At 40.5% G+C, this 19,203-nt stretch overlaps 1 protein-coding gene across 4 annotated transcripts in view; it reads left to right on the top strand.

The window, feature by feature from the left end:
- The window catches only part of Phf6 (PHD finger protein 6), a 58,396-nt gene extending 40,409 nt beyond the window's left edge, over positions 1 to 17,987 (top strand). For 3 of the 4 annotated variants that reach the window (XM_090325953.1, XM_090325955.1, XM_090325954.1), the window contains exons 8-11: positions 1,452 to 1,556; positions 7,550 to 7,683; positions 14,329 to 14,455; positions 14,797 to 17,987. In XM_090325953.1, coding sequence (XP_090182079.1) covers positions 1,452 to 1,556; positions 7,550 to 7,683; positions 14,329 to 14,455 — 366 coding nt within the window. In that variant the 3' untranslated portion in view covers positions 14,797 to 17,987. The remainder of the gene's footprint in view (positions 1 to 1,451; positions 1,557 to 7,549; positions 7,684 to 14,328; positions 14,456 to 14,796) is intronic. The other variant, XM_090325956.1, reaches the window with a different exon arrangement.
- The last annotated feature ends 1,216 nt before the right edge of the window (positions 17,988 to 19,203 follow it).

Genomic DNA, 19,203 nt, shown 5'->3' on the forward strand with positions numbered 1-19,203 from the left:
TTGTAGGCTAATTGGAAACAAGATGGGCTTTCTCACCCAGGCTGACTTTGAACTCAGATCTCAGATTCTTGTGTAACTAGGATTATGGATGTGAGTCACCAGCACCCAGACCTATAAAAAGGGATTGACTAGAGTACATACCAGATTTACGTGGGATTTTTCTAAAATATGTGTGTCCAGTATCCCTGCGAGAACATAGCAGGAATGTCTGTTTTCAGAATAAACCAAAAACCTGGAGGTGTTTCTGATTTGTATCACTAGTTTAAATTGGCCTTTTAAAAGAGTTTTAGGCTGGGTGCTGATGGCTCATGTCCGTAAACCCTAGGTACTCTGGAGGCTGAAATCAGAGGATCCCAAACAGGAAAGGCTATGAGACTGTTATCTCCAGTTAACCAACAGAAACTAGAAGTGGTACTCTAGCTCAAAGTGGTAGAGCACTAGCCTTGAGCAAAATTGCTGAGGGACAGCACGCATGCCCTGAGTTGGAGGCCCCATGGTGGATAAATAGTTTTAGCTGGGTGCCAGTGGCTCATGCCTGTAATGCTACTACTCAGATCTGAGGATCATGGTTCAAAGCCAGCCTGGGCAGGAAAGGCCATGAGACTCTTATTTCTAAAAAACTACTCCAAAAAAGCTAGAAGTAGTACTGTAGCTGCAGTGGGAAAGTTCTAGCCATGACGAAGAAGAAGAAGAAGAAGAAGAAGGAGAAGGAGAAGGAGAAGGAGAAGGAGAAGGAGAAGGAGAAGGAGAAGGAGAAGAAGGAGAAGGAGAAGGAGAAGGAGAAGAAGGAGGGGGAGGAGGAGGAGGAGGAGGAGGAGGAGGAGGAGGAGGAGGAGGAGGAGGAGGAGGAGGAGGAGGAGGAAGAGGAGGGGAAGGAAGAGGAGGGGAAGGAAGAAGAGGGGAAGAAGAAGAGGAGGGGGAAAAAGGAGAGGAGGGGGAGGAGGGTGGAAGGAGGAGGAGAAGAAGGAGGAGGATGGATTGTAAGTGTCATCTAATGTTAGAATGCTTGCCTAACATTCATGAAACCCTGGGTTCAATTCCTCAGTACTACATACACAGAAAAAGCTGGAAGCTCACTAGCCTTAAGAAAGCTCAAGGACAGAGCCCAGGTCCTGAGTTCAAGCCCCAGAACTGGCAAAAAAAAATGTAGACCTAATAGCTTTGTTGGAATGTAAAACAGTTGAGACACGTAGTATGATGCTGAAACTTTCATTGTATAAACCAGGATATTTAAATAGATCTTACCAGCAATCTTAGGGTTTTTTTCAGTGACCTTATTTTGAGTCATATTGTAATCATATGTACATATATAAAATATTTGTGTTGGTATTAGATTATTAAGGGGAAGAAGTCAGCCTTTCCTGTGGAAATTAAAATCACATAACACATTTGACATATGATTTCATCTTTCCTAGGACTATAAATGGTAATGTTCCTGTATTTTCTTCTAGTTGTTCTCCTCTGGCACTGTGCAGCTGACAACCACATCAAGAGCAGAATTTGGAGACTTTGATATTAAAACAGTACTCCAGGAGATTAAGCGAGGAAAAAGGATGGTCTGTGATTTTTGTATTTATGTTGTAGCATATTACTCAAGTCTTTTAAATTTAGAATATGTCTCAAATATGTCGTCATCAAGAAATTTAATATGAAGTAATCCATATGTTAATACTATTTATTTATAATGTAAAAAAGGCTAATACTAAAGCTCACTCCTTATTCTATGTAACTTGATTCTTACGAGAGCTATATGGGAAAGGTTTATATTTTAGGATATTTGTGAGCCCCTCCCCCCTGTTTTTGGTCGTGGGGCTTGAACTCTGGGCCTGGCCTGGGTATTGTCCCTGAGCTCTTCAGCTCAAGACTACCATCCTACCCCTGAGCCACAGCCCTACTTCCCATTTTCTAGTGATTAATTGGAGATAAGAGTCTCACATTCCTTAGTGCCCAGGGTGGCTTTGAACCGTGATCCTAAGATCTCAGCCTCCTGAGTAGCTAGAATTACAGATATAAGCCACTGCCCGGGTTTTTGTAAGCCCTTTGATGAAAGAAATGAGATAACTTTGAGAAACCTTATTAAGTTTAAATATATTGTTTAAGCTTGTTTAATTAAAAAAAAAAGTCCATAAACCTCTAGCTGGGAGTGTGGCCTAGGGATAGAGTGCTTGCCTATCATGCATCATATACACAGAAAAAGCCAAAAGGGGTGAGGTGCCTTAAGTGGTACAGTGCTAGCCTTGAGAAAGCTCAAGGACAGTACCCAGGCGCTGAGTTCAAGCCCCAGGATTGGCAAAAAATTCGATAAACCTATTATAGCTTTTAGAACCTCTCCAATCTTAATTCTTTTTTTCAATAACAGGAAAGCTCTGTGGGTGTGCTGGCCCTGGCACTTGACCTCGGGGGCCAGGTACTGTCTCTGAGCATTCTTTGCTCAAGGATAGCACTCTGTCATTTGAGCTATAGCCCCACTTCCAGCTCTTTTGGTACTTACTTGGATATAAAAATCTCATGAACTTTTTTTGTCAGGGCTGAATTTGATCTGGGACCCTCAGATCTCCTCTTCCTGAGTAGCTAGGATTACAGTGATGAGCCATCAGTGCTCTGCAAAAGGAAAGCATTTTAGAGTCTTCTATTTGAAGTCAACATAGACGTTTATGTCTATTATACTGTTTTATCATATCTTTAAAATTTCCTTTATAAAATTGACTTTATTTTCAGGGTTTAGATTATATTTATTTACTTGGTAATATTGTAAGAGCTTTCTAGGCAGGTGCTCTAAAAATTGAGCCATGTCCCCACCTTAGTTTTGCTTTATTAATTCTTTGGATAGAGTTTTACTTTTTTGCCTGGGTTCAGCCTGAGACTTTGATCCTCCTAACACCACCTCTCTGACTACACTCCTTATGATGATGGAGTTACAGGTTTATACCATAGACTCACTCAGCTTGTTTGTTGAGATCGAATTTCAGTAACTTTTTTGCCTGGGTTGGCTTTTTGCTTAGACATGGTGTGAACCACCATGCGTGGACTTTAGTTTCATGTTTTAAAATTATTGAATTATTAAGTAGCTTTCTGAAATATTGGCATCTTTATTGATCAGCTACTCCCTTAAGCTTTATGAAAATGGAATGCAGTCTTTAATCTTTTTATTTTTTATTTTTTTTGCCAGTCCTGGGCTTGAGCTCAGGGCCTGAGCACTGTCCTTGGACTTTCTCAAGGCTAGAGCTCTACCACTTGAGCCTCAGCACCCCTTCCGGCTTTTTTCTATATGTGGTACCAAGGAATCGAACCTGGGTCTTCATGCATGCTAGGCAAGCACTTTAACCACGAGGTCAAACTCCTGGCCGGGAATGCAGTCTTTAAAATAGCACTTATCTCTAGGAAGAACTTACAATTTTGATTGTGAAAATGTTTAAGCATTTCAAAATTAAAAAGATTAGTAACACACGTGCATTCTTCACTTTGATTCATCAGCTATCAAGATGTGTTGGCTCTCATTTCACTTATGCCTTGGATTCGTGTTGCCTGAAATTTTCTTTTGGTCATAGGACTTAACTAAGGACCTGGGTGGCAGCCCTTGAGCTCTTCTGCTCAAAGTTACTACTCTACCACTCTGAGCTATAGTGCTACTTTCATTTTTCTGATGGTTAATTGGAGATAAGAGTCTCATAGACTTTGCCCAGGCTGGCTTTGAATGGGGATCCTCAGATTTCAGCCTCCTGTGTAGCTATGATTAGAGGCATGGGGAGCCAGTGCCCAGCTCTGTATCTTTTTTGTTTTGTTTTATTTTGTACGTGTGCTGGTATTTGTTAAAGGAAATGAACCCTTGCCTTGTAGGAGGCTCTCTATTTTTTAAATTTTTTGTGATACGTCACTTCTCTATCTTCCATATTTCCATTTAAAGTGGGAATTACAAGCAAAGGTTTGATTAGTTCAGTTTTAACTTTTGGGGAGATAAAACTTGTTCACTGGTAGGACTGTGTCATCTGTACTTGTACTTAGTCCTATCAGATAGGTTCTAATGGATGGCTGATGTTTGCAGTCAGACACTGAATCTGATCCTCCCACTGAAAAAAACCTTCTGTCTTTCATGTCATGATTTCAGACACTTAGGATATTCATCTGACTGTACTAGCAGTAACCCTTTCTTTGTCAAACTTCCTATTTTAAGATGTTAAAAATGAGAACCTAGCCTGGTGCTGAGGACCCATACCTTGCTGTTCAAGACACTGAGATCTGAGGAATGAGGTTCAAGCCAGCCTGGGCACAACAATCTATGAGATTCTAACCAGATAAAAGCCAAAAGTAGAGCTGTGGCTCAAATGATAGCATGCCAGCCTTTAGAAAAAAATCAAAGCTAAGGAAGAATATAAGGCTCAGAGTTCAAGCCCCAGTACTAGCTCAGACATTTAAAAACAGAACGTTTAGACTAAAACAGGAAACTTATTTTCTCTTATCATGTAGCAATATCATATCACATTAAAAAATTCAAATAGTGAGAAGGAAAATAGATCTCATGGTCAATTTATTGTTTTTCTTTGTTGAAGATTAGGGTAATTGGTAACATATAAGGCCTACCACACCAAAAATAAAAGAACTTCTATAGCTCAATAAATTTGAAGTGTTGCAGAGTGTGGGTGGCTCACACGCATAATCCTGTCTACTCAGGAGGGTAAGATCTGAGGATCACAGTTCAAAGACAGCACAGGCATGAAAGTCTGTAAGACTCTTATCTCCAATGAACCACTAGAAAACTAGAAGTGGTGCTGTGACACAAGTGGCAGAGCACTAGCCTTGAGCTAAAGAACTCAGGGACAGCACCCAGGCTTACAGTTCAAGCCCATGACTAAATAAATAAATAAACAAATTTCAAGAGTTTACTAGAGGAAAGGCTGGGAGGTGTTCTATATTTTTAAAAAATCTGTTTAACTCACTGTTTTGTGAATTTACTTGGCATTAAAATCCTACATTGACCAGTCACTTTTTTTTTGGCCAGTCTTGGAATTGAACTCAGGGTCTGAGCACTGTCCTGGGGCTTTCTTAAGGCTAGAGCTCTACCACTTGAGTCACAGCACCACTCCAAGCTTTTTCTATGTATGTAGTCCTGAGGAATCGAACCCAGGACTTAGTGCATGCTAGGCAAGCACTCTACCACTAGGCCAAACTCTCACCCTAGCCAGTCACTTTTTATCTGACAAAGGTTTTTTTTGGTGTCAGTCCTGGGGCTTGAATTTATGGCCTGGATGATGAGTTTTTTTCTCTGTTTTTGGTCTCTTTTTAATTGTTTTATTGTCGAGGTAATATATAGAGGAGTTACAGTTACATTCGCCAGATAGTAGGTGGATTACTTCACACACATTTATACACCTTCTCATGTGTTTGTTCCCACCTCCCCCCCATCCCCTCCCAGTAATCTTGTTTTCACCCCTTCCCTTTCCTATTTCAATCGACAAATAAATGTATATACAGTATACCAGGTAACAAAGTCAGTTGCAGTAACAATATGAGATTAACCAAAACGCAACAAAGCAGTAGAGAAATAACATAGTACATTAAGAGCAACAATCACACAAGATGAAGCTCTTGTTTCCATATCCTGGAGGTCCTTTCATTTAGTCTCATTCTATATGACTTTATGTACCTAGGTTTTGAGCTATTGTGATCCTCTGCTAGGAGAGTTCTAGAGGTGTACTAATTATTACAGAGGAGGGAAACCATTTAGCCTATGTTCCTTTGGGTCTGGCCTACTTTACTTAATAAGATTTTTTCCAAGTCTTTCCATTTTAAAGCTCACAGTCTACCACTTGAGCCACAGCTCCACTTCCTGCTTTTTTTGTTTTGTCACTTGTGGGACTTGAACTCTGGGCCTGGGCACTGTCCCTGAGCTCTTCAGCTCAAGGCTAGCATTCTACCACATTAAGCCACAGTACCAATTCTGGCTTTCTGATGGTTCATTGGTGATAAGAGTCCCAGGGACTTTTGTACCAGGCTGGATTTGAACCGTGATTCTCAGTTCTCAGCCTCCTGAGTAGCTAGGTTTATAGGCGTGAACCACTGGCACTTGGCCCCCAACTTCCTGCTTTCTTGGTAGTTAATTAGATAGAGATAAGAATCTCAGACACTTCTTTGCCATTGCTGGCTTTGATCCTCAGATCTCAGCCACCTGAGTAGCTAGGATTAAAAGTGTGAATGGTCAGCACCCAGCTTCTCAAATATTCTTATTTTTTTTTTTTCAGTCTGGGGGCTTGAACTCCAAGCCTGTGCACTGTCCTTGGGCTTTTTTAAGGCTAGTGTTTTACCACTTGAGCACAGTACCACTTCCGGATTTTTCTGTGTATGTGATGCTAAAGAATCCATCCCAGGGCTACGTGCAAGCTAGGCAAGCACACTACCACTAAGGCACTCTCCTAGCCATCTCAGAATATTTTTTGTGGGTTCTGGGACTTGAACTTGGCTTGGGCGTTGTCCCTCTTCGGCTCAAGGCTACCACCCTACCCTTGAGCCAAGCCCTACTTCCTGCTTTCTAGAGGTTAATTGGAGATAAGAGGCTCAGGTCCTTTTGTGCCCAGGCTGGCTTTGAACCTTGATCCTCCGATCTCAGCCTCTTGAGTAGCTAGGATTATAAGTGTGAGCCACCATGCCTGGCCATCTCAGGATATTCTTTTTTTGCCAGTCCTGGGGACTGAACTCAGGGCCTGAGCACTTCCTTGGGCTTTCCTCAATGTTAGTGCTCTACCACTTGAGCCACAGCACCAGTTCTGGCTTTTCTATGTATGTGGTACTGAGGAATTCAACCCGGGTCTTCATGCATGCTAGGCAAGCACTCTACCACTAGGCCAAACTCCTAGCCCATCTCAGAATATTCTTTAGGTGAGGATGACTTGGGCCAAAATGAAAACTGTGGAAATGATTTTAGCCCTTTTAGTATCCCTCTGCCCTTTTGCCTAATTTTCCTTCTTCTGAGAAGATTGCTTTCCTTTGTTCTCATTCTTTTCTTCAATCATAATCAGAAAGAACATGGTATCTGGAAGGAAAAGACAACAAATCAGCCAGGTGCTAGTGGCTCACATCTGTAATCCTAGCTACTGAGGAAGGTGAGATCTGAGGATCACAATTCAAAGCCAGTCTGGGTAGGAAAGTCTGTGAGACTTATACCTCCAGTTAACTACCAGAAAACCAGGAGTGGCAGTGTGACCCAAAGTGGTAGAGTGCTAGCCTTGAGTGAAAGAGCTCAGGGACAGCGCCTAGATCATGAGTTCAAGCCCCGTGACTGCCAAAAAAAAATCATCTCTGAAATATACAGTGTAGTTTCTATTGTAAGCATTGACAAGGAATATGTTATCTATCTGGATATCAGTTCTCTTCTGGAACGTACAATTTTAATTATGTGCTATATGATAATAGGTTTATTGGTATACTTTTTTCAGAAGAAAATGGCTGCTATTTTTACACTGGAATGTTTTACTGAGATTATTACTCAGAGCAAATAAATAAAATTGCCTAAACTGGTAAAGACTGCTTATGATTGTTTTCTCTTTCTTTTTAACAGAAATGTACACTTTGCAGTCAGCCTGGTGCTACTATTGGATGTGAAATAAAAGCCTGTGTTAAAACCTACCATTACCACTGTGGCGTACAAGACAAAGCTAAATACATTGAAAATATGTCACGAGGCATTTACAAGTAAGAAAAACAAAGAATTCTCCATTTGGTTAAATATGTCAATAAATAATATCCCTTAAATAGATAGCACAACTTTGCTCAATCTCTATTAGGTGGTATAATCATGAATACTAAAAGTATTCTCTTTTTTTGCCAGTCCTGGGGCTTGACCTCAGGGCCTGGGCACTGTCTTTGAGCTTTCCTCAAGGCTAGTGCTCTACCACTTGAGCCATAGCACCACTTCCGACTTTTCTATGTATGTGGTACCAAGGAATTGAACCTGGGTCTTCATGCATGCCAGGCAAGCAGTCTACCATTAGGCTAAACTTCCAACCCAGTATTCTTTTTTTTAATTGTTTTTATTTTAAAATTGTTATAAAGGTGATATACAGAGGGGTTCCAGTTATATGTCAGGTAAGGTGTACATCTCTTTTGGGATAATGTCAACTATTCTCTCACTGTCTCCTAGGGTTTCCCTCCCATCCCCGCCCACTATTGAATAATATTATTCATTTCTGAAGTTTTTCTATAAGGATTTTTTCTTGACTATATATATATCTCCTCCAATATTAATGTTCACTCTGTTAGTCATTAATTAGGAATTAATCAGACTAGACACAGTCTGCTACATCATAAACTATACAGAGACCTATGAATCAAATGGCTAGACAAGGAAATACAGTTATAAACTAGAAGTTACAACTAGAAGTTATTCTAAGTTCCTTCTTAGAATATCTAAGAAGGAAGAGTTAGGGAGTATGTCCTTAAGAATTTACTGAAGAGGGGCCGGGAGTTTGGCCTAGTGGTAGAGTGCTTGCCTAGCATGCACAAAGACCTGGGTTTGATTCCTCGGTACCACATACATAGAAAAAAGCTGGAAGTGGTGCTGAGGCTCAAGTGGTAGAGCTCTAACCTTGAGAAAGTCCAAGGACAGTGCTCAGGCCCTGAGCTCAAGCCCAGGACTGGCAAAAAAAAAGGATTTACTGAAGAAAATAGTACCTAAGCTGAGAGATATGAAGGCCAAGGATGGATGAATAGACTGGAAATGTTCTAGACAGAGAAATCAAGAGGAGCCAGAGCTGTGGCTCACACCTGTAATCCTACCTACTTAGGAGGCTGAGATCTGAGGATCAAGGTTCAAAGCCAGCACAAAGGGCACAAAAGGACCTGAGACTCTGATCTCCAATTAACCTCTAGAAAATGGGAAGTGGGGCTTGGCTCAAGGGTAGGGTGGTAGCCTTGAGCTGAAGAGCTCAGGGACAACGCCCAGATAAGGTCTAGTTCCTTGAGCTTTCCTCAAGGTTAGTGCTCTACCACTTGAACCATAGCAATACTTCTGATTTTTCTATGAATGTGGTACCAAGGAATTGAACCCAGGGCTTCATACATGCTAGGCAAGCACTCTACCATTAACCCACATTCCCAGCCCACAATGTTTACTTTTTTGCCAATCCTGGGGCTTGAACTCAGGGTCTGAGCACTGTCCTTGGGCTATTCTCAAGGTTGGTATTCTTACCTGTTGAGTCACAGCACCACTTGTAGCTTTTTCTGGGTATGTGGTACTACCAAGGAATAGAACCTGGGCCTCATGCATGGTAGGCAAGCAGTCCCAGCCCCCCACAATGTTTCCTTATAATATACTTTTTTTTTTGCCAGTCCTGGGCTTGAGCTCAGGGCGTGAGCACTGTCCTTGAACTTTCTCAAGGCTAGAGCTCTACCACTTGAGCCTCAGCACCACTTCCAGCTTTTTTCTATGTATGTGGTACCAAGGAATCGAACCCGGGTCTTCATGCATGCTAGGCAAACACTTTAACCACTAGGCCAAACTCCCGGTCCTCCTTATAATATACTTTTATAAATTATTTTCCACTTACTATATGAAACATTTTTGTGACAAATATTTACACTTGTTTTGATGATTATATAGTATTCTATTATATATAATAGAATATATATGTATATATATTTGTTATAGTTGTTTTATTGGTTCCTTATTTAGGTTATTTGTACTTTTTTTGTCTGTGGGGTTTGAACTCTGGGCCTGGGCACTGTCCTGAGCTCTTCAGCTCAAGGCTAGTGTTCTACCAGTGGAGCCACTGCGCCACTTCCGGTTTTCTGGTGGATAATTGGAGATAAGAGTCTCACGGAATTCCATGCCCAAGCTATCTTTGAACTGTGACCCTCAAATCTCAGCCTCCTGAGTAGGATTATAGAGGTGAACCACCAGCACCCAGCTATTTTAACTTTTTAGCTGTTAGCCACTCAAGCATGGTTTTCTATCTCTAAGCAAAAGTATTTGTACTAGGGTCTATGCTGAGTTGGATTGAACTGAATTGTTGTTTTTACTTTTCACACTGAAATGTGTTTTTGTATATGTGTGCCAGTATGGGCACTTGAACTCGAGGTCTTATGCTCTTGCTTGCATACAGCTGGCATTCTAACCCTTGAGTTGTGAACATAGTCTAGCATTTTGCAGGTTAATTGGAGATAGTCTTGTGGACTTCCCTGCATGGGCTGGCTTTCAACCTCCCTCCTCAGATCTCAGCCTCATAACTAGCTAGGATTATAGGCAGGAGCCACTGGCACAAGACTTAAGTTTGTTTGTTAAATTTGTTATGTGGATTTTAGACTTCCTATGAGAATCTACATGCAAGTAGTTTGGATTGTGAGAGGAATTCATGCATAGATTACTACTGAATAAAATGGTATCACTATCTCTCCAATATGGCTTTCATTGCTTAGCATCCTTTTCCAAGTCCTGACTGGATATATCATTTAAAAGGCAAGGGAAGGGGGGCCGGGAGTTTGCCCTAGTGGTAGAGTGCTTGCCTAGCATGCATGAAGACCCAGGTTCAATTCCTTGGTACCACATACATAGAAAAGTCAGAAATGGTGCTATGGCTCAAATGGTAGAGCACTAGCCTTGAGGAAAAACCCAAAGACAGTGCTTAAGCCCTGAGTTCAAGCCGCAGGACTGGCAAAAAAAAAAAGGCAAGGGAAGCTAGGCCTGGTGTCCATTCTTGTAATGTCAACATTCAGGAAGTGAAACAGGAGAATTATGAGTTTGAGTCCTGGGGCTACATAGGAAGGCCCTATCTCAGAAAAAAAATCTACCCAAAGCCAAAAAAAGTGAAGGAGGACATAATGATTTTTATTTATGCTTATTTTGTTTTGTTCTACATTGTATTTTCATTTATTGAATATGAATTTTCGAAATAACCAGCCTCCCATCATAAACATACTCTGTCATAGTGCAGGTCTTATTTGATCAGTTGGCAGCTGTGATTTGGGCATAGACTCAGGAAGAACACATAAAGGACTATGGGAAATAATCCACAAATGAATAATAATGCCATAAAAAGGTAAAAATGTGGCCAATAACCAGTGAATCCCACCTGTAATCCTTAGGTACTCAGAAGACTAAGATATGATTGTGGTTTTAGTCCAGCCTGCCTCAGCAGAAAAGTCTGTGGGACTCATGTTCAGTTGACTAATGAAAAGTAGGAAGTGGAGCTGTGGTTCAAGCACAAATGCTCTGGGACAATGCTGAGGCCCTGAGTCCAAGTCCCAGGACCTGCACAAAAAATATCTGGAAGGAGGTGGGGAGTTTGGCTGAGTGGTAGAACGCTTGCCTAGCATGCATAAAGACCTAGGTTCGATTCCTCAGTACCATATACACAGGGAAAAAAACCCTTAAGTGACACTGTGGCTCAAGTGGTAGAGCTCTAGCCTTGAGAAAGCCCAAGGACAGTGCTCAGGCCCTGAGTTAAAGCCCCAGGACTGGCAAAAAATATCTGGAAGTAGAGATGTGATTCAAGTGGTTGAGCCCCAGCCTTCAGTGAAAAATCCAAGTGACAGTGCAAAGCCTTGAGTTAAAACCCTAGAACCACACAAAACTTTGAAAAATAGATAGGAAAGCTAAGCAAGAGCGTGAGGCCTGAGTTCAATCCTTAGTATACTGACACAAAAAAAGGATAAAAATGCCAGGCCCTGATGTCTTACGCATATAATCCTAGCTACTCAGGAGGCCGAGATCCAAGGATTGTGGTTCAAAGCTAACCTGGGCACAAAAGTCCATAACAGTCTCCAATTAACCATCAGAAAACTGAAAGTGGCACTGTAGCTCCAAGTGGTAGAGCACTAGCCTTGAGGTAAAGCGCTCAGGGACAACACCCAGGCACAGAGTTCAAGCACCATGACTGCAAAAAAAAAACAAAAAACATGGGGTGGGGACACACCCACCATCATAATTGTGAACTAGGACTGCTAGCCACAGGATTGAACAAAGTGTCACTGATATTGGCACAGTGTGAAATGACATGCCTCTTGAAGTATGAAGAATGAACTACAAAATGTCTGGACTGAACAACCAAAATTGAAGCAGAAGCTAACCATATCTTTAGGCTTTATTTTTTTTCCCAGCTTGTATATATGGGATAGGAGAGACCTGAATGAAGCAGGAATAGACACAGGTGAGAAACCATCTGATCCCATCTCAACCAGTCAGGATGCTAATGGTTCATGCCCATAATTCTAGTTGTTCAGGAGGCTGAGATCTGAGGATTACAGTTTAAAGCTAGCCTTATCAGCCCTAGTCCATGAGAATCTTATGTCCAATTAACTACCAAAAAGCTGAAAGTGCACGTGTTAGGGGGCTAGCCTTGGTCAGGGATGGTACCTAGGCCCTAAGTTCAGGCCCTAGGACCAGCACAACACATACACACACACACAATGAATTGAAAGTACCAGACTAGTTTAAGAGACTCACATCCAAATATAATGTGGGAAATGGTATAATTCATGAAGATATTCTAGCAAAATGCCAGGGTGGTCATGACCAAAAGGCATTTGAAAGGTTTGAGTACAGTTGTTTTGAGAAATATGAGCAAAAAGTAGCAGTGTTGATATATGATTGCAAATTATGCGTATGGGGTTTCTAATAATTGATGTATTTCATCTACATATCTGAAGCTTCCTTTTTTCCCCCCATAGATCATGGGACTTGAACTCTGGGCCTGGGTGCTGTCCCAACGCTCTTCAGCTCAAGGCTAACACTCTACCACTTTGCGCCACAGAACCACTTCCTATTTTCTGATGGTTAATTGGAGATGAGTCTCATAGACTTTTTTTTTTGCCAGTCCTGGGCTTAAGCTCAGGGCCTGAGCACTGTCCTTGGATTTTTCTCAAGGCTAGAGCTCTACCACTTGAGCATCAGCACCACTTCCGGCTTTTTCTAAGTATGTGGTACCAAGGAATCAAACCCGGGTCTTTGTGCATGCTAGGCAAGCACTCTACCACTAGGCCAAACTCCCAGCCGAGTCTCATGGACTTTTATGGCCAAATTGCCTTTGAACTGTGATCCTCAGATCTCAGCCCCAGTAGCTAGGATTACAGGTGTGAGCCAGCACTGCCCGGCTTCCTTTTTTTTTTTTCACTCCTTGGGCTTGAACTCAGGGTCTGGTCACTGTCTTTGGACATGTTTTGCTTAAGGCTAAGCACTCTACTACCTGAGCCACAGCACCACTTCCAGCTTTTTCTGTGTATGTGGTACCAAGAAATCGAACCCAGGGCTTCATGCATGGTAGGCAAGCACTCTACCACTAGGCTATGCTCCCGGCCTTCCTATATTTTTTTTCTTTTTTGCCCATCCTGGGGCTTGAACTCAGGGTCTAAGACTGTCCTTGGGCTTTCCTCAAGGGTAGAGCTCGACCACTTGCGCCACAGCACCACTTCTGGCTTTTTTCTGTATGTGGTACCGAGGAATCGACCCTAGTCTTTGTGCATGCTAGGCAACACTCTACCACTAGGCCAAACTCCCGACTCCTTCCTATGTTTTTAATTGGCTCAAGATTTGCTTTTAGCTGGGTGCTGTTTGCTCATGCTTGTAATCCTAGCTACTCAATCAGCTGAGATCTGAGGATTGTCCAGCCTGGGCAAGAAAATCAACAAGACTCATCTTTAAATAAACACCAGAAAACTGGACAGTGCCCAGGCCCTGAGTTTAAGTTCTACACCACCAAAAAAAATTTGCTTTTAGCCAGGCGTGGTGGTTTATGCCTATAATCCTAGGCACTCAGGAGGCTGAGACATGAGGATCATGGTTCAAACCCAGCCCAGGCACAAAAGTCCATGAGACTCTTATCTCCAACTTACCACCAGAAAACCAGAAATGGTGCTGTGGTTCAAGGGGTAGGACGGTAGCCTTGAGCTGAAGAGCTTAGGGACAGTGCCCAAGCCCAGAGTTCAAGTCCCACAACTAACAAAAAAAAAGTGCTTTTATGGGCCAGGAACATGACCTACTGGTAGAATGCTTGCCCAGCATGCACAAAGCCCTGGGTTCAAGTCCTCAGTACCTCATATATAGAAAAAGCAGGAAGTGGTACTGTGGCTAAAGTGGTAGAGTAGTAGCTCTGGGACAGTGCTCAGGCCCTGATTTCAAGCCCCAGGACTTGCCAATAAAAAGGAAAAAGAAAAGAGAAGAGAGAGAGACAGAAAGACAGACAGACAGACAGACAGACAGACAGACAGACAGACAGAGAGAATGATTAGCAATACCCATGTCTTACCTGTAGTACATGGGACCCAGCTCTTCCACGAATGATTGCATGCATGTATTCTCATCAAAGTGACAAAGGGTTTTGACATTTTTGTCTTTCATCATTGTAGACTATATTGTAAAAACCATAGTGGAAATGATGAGAGAGATGAAGAAGATGAGGAACGAGAGAGTAAAAGCCGAGGAAAAGTAGAAATTGAGCAACAACTAATGCAGCAGCAACTTAATGGGAACTAGGTATGAAAATTAATTATATCATATCTGTTATCAGGATAAAAAACACTGATAAATACATAGTGAAGTAATGAAATGCAGTCAATTTTTTTCAAATTCTATTCTGTTTGGCTAAGAGCATGTTTCCGGAATGCTGAGGATTGTTTAGGCTTGCATAGTTCTTTTTTTTATTTTCTTTCTTTCTTTACTAGCCAATTTTGTAACCATAAAAAATAAAGCTATCTACTTTATCAGTAAACGTAGTTCTAATGTCAAATCAGTAAAATATTCCCCTCGATAACATTATGTTGATTGAATTGCTGTCAAGCATCATATTTTACATTTTTTTATCGTCTTTTAAACAGGTTCATGGGACAGAGTTAGAAAACTGGGAATGAATAAGACATCTATAACTACTATTCTTTTTTTTCCACTGTTTTCTAAAATCCAGAAGGGTTTGTAACTTTTTACTGCCCAACTCTTAGATCCTTCATTGAACTGCCTAAAAGCATCCTGTTTGTTCTATATAAAGCCTTCACTAAATGGCTGAGTTTGACATGTTGATATTACGTAGCTGTAGCTTGCAGTTTCTGGGAAGCAGTTTGAAAACACTATTAACCCTGTGTAGAGTGGCATCAGTTAAAGCAGACATTGAAATGAACTAAACTATATTTCTGGACTGAATGAAGTTCTACTGTTTAGCGTGTTTAAGTTGGCTTAGTGGATTCATGCTCAAGGGAAAACGTAAGCAAATTTTACTTTACAATGCAACCATGACCCTTTGTGGAGATTTTTTTTCACCCTCAAGTAATGGAGGCTAGAAATGAAGAGTTCCTTCTTCTCTCTTGGCTTTGACAGCACATGCTATAAAGTCACTTCCAAGAAGTGTGCTCCAGCTTTTCTTTGGTTCCTGTTAAAGTTGGGCTCACTCACCACCGTGGACGCTGGCAACTGGTGATTATAAGCTCTGATGCTCTCCAGTGCTTATGCCAAAATTCTCTTTTGACAATACCACCTCTTCTCTTTCCAACTCACACCAAGAGCTTCTGGCAAAAATGATTGAATCCTTTTTCCAGGTTCAAAGTACCATTTGGCAACCGCAAACTAAACCTCTTTGAGATGAAAGGGGTTACTACTTGCTAAGGACTTTTAAGACCCCACGTCTAAAACGGGTTCCTCCCAAGTGCCCTGTTTGAGGAACGCTTCACATCTTGACCCAGAGTATTTAAGGAGGGCTCGTGGGCTGTAAGAGTGAAAAACAGTCTTGCATAAAACAGTATTTATTTTGAATGTTGTGACCACTATTTTAGAAACTTGATTTAATGTTTTCCATGTTTTTCAGTCATTGCTTTGGTTGTATGTTTTATGGGCTTCCGGGCCCTGCTTTTCTTCTTACTGGGGTTTGGTATTGTGTCATTAACTAATGATCAGGATTGTTTATGAAAGCCTAAGAACCCAGCTTTTTTCAAAAGGATTTTTACACTGGCATTTTTTTTTAGCTAGTGATCTTTTTTTCCACTTACCTGCTGAAGCACATTTATATGTTTCTTTAGGGCAAAACCAAAACCAAACCAAAACAAAACGAAACACTTTAGTTGTGTAGTTGTGTAGTTGTGGTCTGCCTGCTAGTAACATAGCACCATAAGACGAAAGGGTAGGGATTCTGATTACTGAGTTGTTATTCCACCTACCACAATAGAGCAAATTTGCAAGTAAGAAAACACATATTGATGTGACTGCATAATGAGCTGATAGAACAGCATTTTTTAAACTATATACAGGTGGAAAATTACACTGTGCTGAATGACTGAATTTTATAAGTGCTCGTCCCTTTGCATCCAATTTGTCAAGTGTGTGTTCGCACATTTACTTCAAACAAGGGACTCAATGCTTGCTCTCTTTTAACTCTTTTATTGTTCTTTTTAGAAGGAAACTAGCTTTAGTAGTGGACTGCTATGTATGTTTCTCCCTTTGCATTTAATTTGCCACCATTTGTGTGTGATTCATTTTCAAAATTTGTCATGACTTGAAGTACAAGGACAGATCTAAATGTTTGTTTACCAAGGTATGTGACTTTTCCCAAAGGATCTGTACTTTATTTCCTTATAACAGCTTGAAAAATATTATTTTTAAAGATCTTGAAATCACTGTGTCTAGATCATTTTTTACATTGTGTGCCATAGAACTTACCCATGGAGAAATAGATATCCTTCATTTTTAGACAACTACTGTAATGCATTTTTTAGGAAAAAAAAACAAAAAAGGAAGGTACCAGGGGTAATTGGCCAGTCAATTATTATGTAAAAACTTCAACTATGATAGCTGTCAGTTGATGAATTTGTTGTGTAGTAAGATATAGGACTTGGTATGGGTTTCTTCAGCCCTTTTCTGCTACTACCAACCAGAATAGCACTTTACCTTTTGGTTGGCTAGATAGGTGGTTGACTACCTGTTTTTTCTCACTGTGGTGTGATTGGCTAAATCCTCCATTAAAAATTGAAATGTAAATTGAAGTCACATTGAAGTATCACGTTGGGCTGTAAGCCTCCAATATTTTGATTCTCTACCTATGTTTTCATCAAATGCTGAGTAAAAAGTGCCTTACAATGTAAAAATTGTACAGTACTTGTGTTCCCATGTAGGATTGTCATCTTCTGGGTAGTAATTACATTGTGGTATTAATATTTAGATAAATGGACCTCAGCAGTGTATTTACTGTACATCTCTTAAGTCCTTAACTGTAGTTTTAATAAGCATGACATTATTTGATAAGTATATGACATTTACACCATTTTCCAAAAATACTGCCATGACTGTCTTTTATGCATATTTTAGCCTGCAATTTCAGTGTCTTTTTTTCTTTATTTTCTTTCTTTCTTTCTCCCCCTTTTTTGTTTTCATTTTTGTTGTTGTTGTTGTTGTTGTTATGAGTATTAAACAGTGTAACCTTTGCAAGCGTATATTGAAGATGATTCTGGAGCATTTATTACCTTACCAGAAAATGTTAGTAACAAATGTTCTTTAGAGCAGAAGGATAGACTTGAGTTTTAGACTTTAATAAGAGCTCTTTGTTCCTGGGGGGGAAAGAAGGGAGGGGGGCGTGAATTTTGCTTTTCATCTCAATTTATGAAAACCCACAACTTAAATTCTCTTGCAAGGATCAGCAGTTTTAGAAATTTCAAATCATACTTGCGCAGAAGTACATGCTACTCAAGATACGAACAGAGTAATAAGCGCTGTAGATCTACTATTGAATCTGAATCTATGTACTTGAACAAATGTGTGAATTTCAAAGCAAAAGTAAAAAGCGTTCTGGCATGTTGTTGCTTTTTTCAAAAGCACTAAGGTTAGACCAAGGAATAGTTTTGTTTGAACAGAATTTAATTGTGAAAATGTGGAATGCATCATGGGTCAAAAATCAAACATTCCTCTCATGTTATGTATATTTTGTTCCTGTTATATTGGCTTTATTTTCAAATTGTAGTTTGTAGTATTAGTTCCTTTTATTGGTATTCTTGCATATACTATTCATTCAATAAATCAATTATGAATTTCATATTTGTATGTCTTTTTTTCTGAGAAGTCTTCTAATGAAGTTTTGACGCTCACAAAATATTGTATTACGTTTAGTCTTGCTTTACATCAAGATAAAATGGCTAATCTGTTTGATAGCTTTCTCATTCAACAAATGTGGGGAAAGAGCTGGGAATATAGCTCAGTGGTAGCTGCCAGCCTAGCAGGTGCCTGGCAGCACCAAAACAACAACAAAATTCACCCAGCACAAAAAAAAAAACCGTGGGGAATTCAAAATACTTGATTTTGAATTCCATTCCAAGTTCCATAATACAAAGGTTTTATCATAGGGCGAAGTGATGATCTTTTTATATACAATAGAATTATCATTATGTCCTGAGAGAACATGAGGGAAGGGATGACATTGTCCAAAAAGAAATGTGTCCATTACCTAACTGGAAGCCTTCTGTACATAACCTTTATAATAATCATAAAAATATAATTAAAATAACTGGCATTATATCATAGTTCAGATACCTACAGTTTCATACCTCTTGAACCTGATTAGAAAGTGATTTTCAACCCTCCCCCCCAAAAAAAACTCCTAGTACAATTTATCTTATGGGTACCAGGATACAGGATTAATATCCTCGCCATTTAAGTTCCCTCACAGTTCATCAACTGCTTCCTGCTGGTACTGTGTTCCTATATTGAGGTTGCTCCTATCCAGGGCAGAAATCAATGTTTTAATTAGTGGAAATCTCCCATTCCAGATACAACTCCCAGTCTGTATTATCACTCGGGGTGGGGGAAAGGGATCGTAGAATACTGTGATTTAGTGCAAGTGGTATGTGTATTTAAAATTCACTATGAAGTTTCATTTTTAATTACTATAATGAGAAACACAAAGATTGGTAAAGAAAATCAAAACTACTGAGCACTTATATATTGGTTCTGACTGTAGTTCCTAGAAATTGCAATTGCTGACATCATTACCAAGCAAAGAAATAGAGAATGTCAAAAGAAAAAAAAATTTTTTTGTGGGTCATGGGGCTTGAACTCAGGGAGCTCTTCAGCTCCATGCTACCACCCTACCCCTTGAACCAAGTCTCACTTCCCATTTTCTAGAGGTTAATTGGAGATAAGGGTCTCAGGTCTCTTTGTGCCCAAGCTGGCATTGAACCTTCATCCTCAGATCTCAGCCTCCTGAGTAGCTAGGATTACAGGTGTGAACCACTGTGCCCAGCTCAAACAAAAAT

Source organism: Megascapheus bottae, chromosome X, assembly GCF_031878675.1.
Source record: "Megascapheus bottae isolate mThoBot1 chromosome X, mThoBot2.hap1, whole genome shotgun sequence".
NCBI classification, from domain to species: Eukaryota; Metazoa; Chordata; class Mammalia; order Rodentia; family Geomyidae; genus Megascapheus; species Megascapheus bottae.